The sequence below is a fragment of the Silene latifolia genome, chromosome Y, assembly GCF_048544455.1.
Source record: "Silene latifolia isolate original U9 population chromosome Y, ASM4854445v1, whole genome shotgun sequence".
In the NCBI taxonomy this organism is placed as follows: Eukaryota; Viridiplantae; Streptophyta; class Magnoliopsida; order Caryophyllales; family Caryophyllaceae; genus Silene; species Silene latifolia.
The window spans coordinates 13,143,181-13,146,406 of record NC_133538.1 but is presented as its reverse complement, the minus strand read 5'-3'; the positions used below and the strand labels follow the sequence as shown (position 1 = coordinate 13,146,406).

General features: G+C 34.1%; 1 protein-coding gene across 2 annotated transcripts; it reads right to left on the bottom strand.

The window, feature by feature from the left end:
* Nucleotides 1-231: 231 nt before the first annotated feature.
* Nucleotides 232-2,965, bottom strand: LOC141634435 (uncharacterized). 2 transcript variants are annotated; one of them, XM_074446617.1, is made up of 4 exons: nt 2,646-2,965; nt 933-1,369; nt 566-788; nt 232-458 (listed from the first exon to the last, which is right to left on the bottom strand). In XM_074446617.1, exons 1-4 carry the CDS (start codon nt 2,653-2,655, stop codon nt 424-426), a joined length of 705 nt encoding a protein of 234 aa, XP_074302718.1. In that variant the 5' UTR covers nt 2,656-2,965; the 3' UTR covers nt 232-423. The 2 variants fall into 2 exon arrangements, with proteins under 2 accessions (XP_074302718.1, XP_074302717.1); XM_074446616.1 differs by having other exon boundaries at nt 566-1,369; nt 2,646-2,830.
* Nucleotides 2,966-3,226: the final 261 nt, after the last annotated feature.

Sequence of the window (3,226 nt, the reverse complement as noted above, 5' to 3'; positions counted from 1 at the left end):
GTAAAGTCTAAAGTACCAAGTACCCCTTCCTTTACCAATCTCTTAACCCTCTCAATGGAGATGTGTCCCAATCTCCGGTGCCATAACATAGAGGACTCCTCATTCATAATACTTCTTTTTAAACCAGTATTAACATGCATAGTGTTTTGAGTGGTATCATTTTGTAAATAAAGACGATATAAATTATCAGACAAAGTACCATGACCAATAACTTTAGAATTTCGCAAAATCGAAACCGAATTCGAAAAATTAAAGGTAAATCCAAACGGTACAAGCCTTGAAATTGAAATTAAATTCCGAGCAAAATTCGGAACATAAAATGTCTTTTCCAAAACCAAAACAAAACCACTACTCAAAACTAAACTGCATGTCCCTACGGCCTCCACGTTCGAGCCTATCTGGTTTCCTGAATAGATAGAGCTTTCACTTGCCACTGGTTTCCGTAGGTTTGTCATACCCTGCAAGGTATTCGAAACATAGATTGTAGTACCAGAGTCAATCCACCAAGTATTATGAATAACATTAACCATATTAGATTCATAACAAACAAACGCATGAAAATTACCTTTCTTTTTAAGCCAAGCCTTGAACTTTATGCAGTCTTTCTTCATATGTCCCTTCTTTTTACAGAAGAAACATGAAGACTCCTTCTTAATGGTCGGCTCAACAGACATCTTACCCTTTCCCTTATCCTTATGGTGACCCTTCTTAGTACTAGATGATTCTTTATTAGTACTAGTGGTTAGGTTCACCTTTTCGCCCTCCTCCAACAACAATCTCCCCTCCTCCTGAACACACATGGTCATTAATTCATTAAGAGACCATTTGTCCTTATGTGTGTTGTAAGAGATCTTAAATGGGGCATATTGTGCTGGGAGAGAACACAAAATGAAATGTGCCAGGAAAGAGTCAGACATAGTAACTTCCAATACCTTAAGTTGGGCTGCAATATCCCTCATGCGCATGATGAAATCACGCACTCCATTAGTGGCATTGAGCTTCAAAGAAGTAAATTTCATAATTAAGGTGCTTGCCAAAGCCTTATCAGAAGTTTCGAACTGTTCATCTATTGCTTTAAGAAGGTCTCGAACTTTAGTATGCTGCTCGACGGAACCTCGGATACTAGCACACAGTTTTGTCTTTATGAACATCGTGCAAATATAGTTTGATTTCTCCCACTTTTCACGATGGTCTACTTCATCTGGTGTGCTAGTTTTGTTTATCTCAGCCGGTTCCTCGTGTTGTATAGCATAATCGAAACGCGTGAATCCTAAATGCAATAGAACTCTTTTCTTCCACACCTTAAAATTATCACCAGTTAATTCAGGAACGTCTATTTTGATATCATAGGAACTTCCAGGTAAACTTGCTGCAAATTTTAAATTACATGCTTAGTAACAAAAATGAGACTTAACTTTATCACAACTTACCAATGTAAATTATGCTTATATGAATCTAGTGACATAAACTTGCCTGTGGGCTAAAGTCTACTCAAATTAGATGCATAGAAATTAAACTTTATGATGAAACTATCAAATTATATTCATTTCTCAACTCCTGTGGGTATATTAAGAAACATAATTCAATATAACATCCTAATTAATCACACAAATATAATAAGATTCCTGTGGGTAAGTCTCATCACATTACGTATAATTAATTACAATAAAATGTCTAGTTTCCACATGCGATTTCAAATAAAATTTAATCAATTAAAGATGCTGTGGCTAGTCCCTAACTAATAAATTTAAAATCACTTGACATTTAAAACATTAATCTAAATACTTAACTCCATGTATATAGACTAATTTAACTTCAATCTCACATATAATTTTAACAGTCAAAGTATAATAGTGTGTTACTACTATCAAACCAAAGGAAACGCATAAATACTAAACAGTTGAGTTAAATATGTGAGCACTAACACTGACTACTCAGTATAAAACAAAAAACAACAAAGGAAGTCTATTATTAAAAAAAATCATCGACAGAAGAAATAAATTACTGTCAAGCATTAACATGTACTGGCAAACAAAAAACTAGTACAACACGCAAAGTGATAGACTCTTTCTTTATTGCAGAGAACCCATGAAAATACATGCTCATAAAGTAGGTTTAGGAAAAAGGTGTAAACAATTGATATAATAAAAACACCATCCTCATAAAGTAGCAGACAAAGGACAAAGAATATAAAAAAAAACTTGTCACAACTCACAAGACAAAAAGTATACTTTTCATAAACCAAAAAAGCAGCCAACTTTAATCCCCAGTTTACTTCTTCAAATCAGACGAGACAAATTGGGCAAACTTCATCCTCTACCTTCGTCTCCCTCCATTAAACCCAGAAAATCCCAGCACAAAAAAATTTCCAGATTTTAATGAAAATAGACGGAAACATATTTTAATCAAGCCAAACAACCAAATATCAAAATAAATCCATATTCCAATGAAAAACGAGATTAGCAGATTCATTATATCACGGACGGAAAAACTGAAGTCGGAAATCAACAAGCAAGACAGAGGCGATAAACTCGCTCTGATACCAAATGTAAGTTCTTTATACTTAATATGCATGTTTAAATTACTGAAATAAACATACAATAAACTGAAAGCGGAAGCGATAAATTAAGATCGAGAATTAGAACCTCCAGCCATTGCTTATGGATTCCTGAACAGCTTTAAAAACCCGATTATATATAACCCGTCTCCGATGTAAACCCGTCGCCGTAAAACACCGTATGCTTTTCTGATTGATTTCGGTTCCAAACCCTCCTTTCTCACTAATTTAGATGGTGTATAGAATGCTTAAGAGAGAGTAGATTTGGTGACCTTTATCAATGAAGGATAGTTCTCTTATATACTGCTCTTGCCATCAAAGAGCAGTTAAACGTGATACTAGAATGGTGGAGTGGGTACTGTAAATGGGGAGTGAATAAAGAGCAGTTTTAGTCATGGGTTGACTGCCAAAAAAATGGGCCACAAAATAGGATTTTTACAAAACTGAAATTAATATTAGGATTAATATTATTTACTTAATTATTTATAAAAATCCAACATTTACTGCTAGACGGAGTTTTTGAGTATTATTATTTTTTTTTTGTCGATATCATAATATATATATACACTTCTATAAAGAATCCTAATTAACACCATATAACTAAAGTGATGAGTTATAGCTCCCTTTAAACTCTACCATGGCACAAGTAGTATGTATGCACGTAGGAAT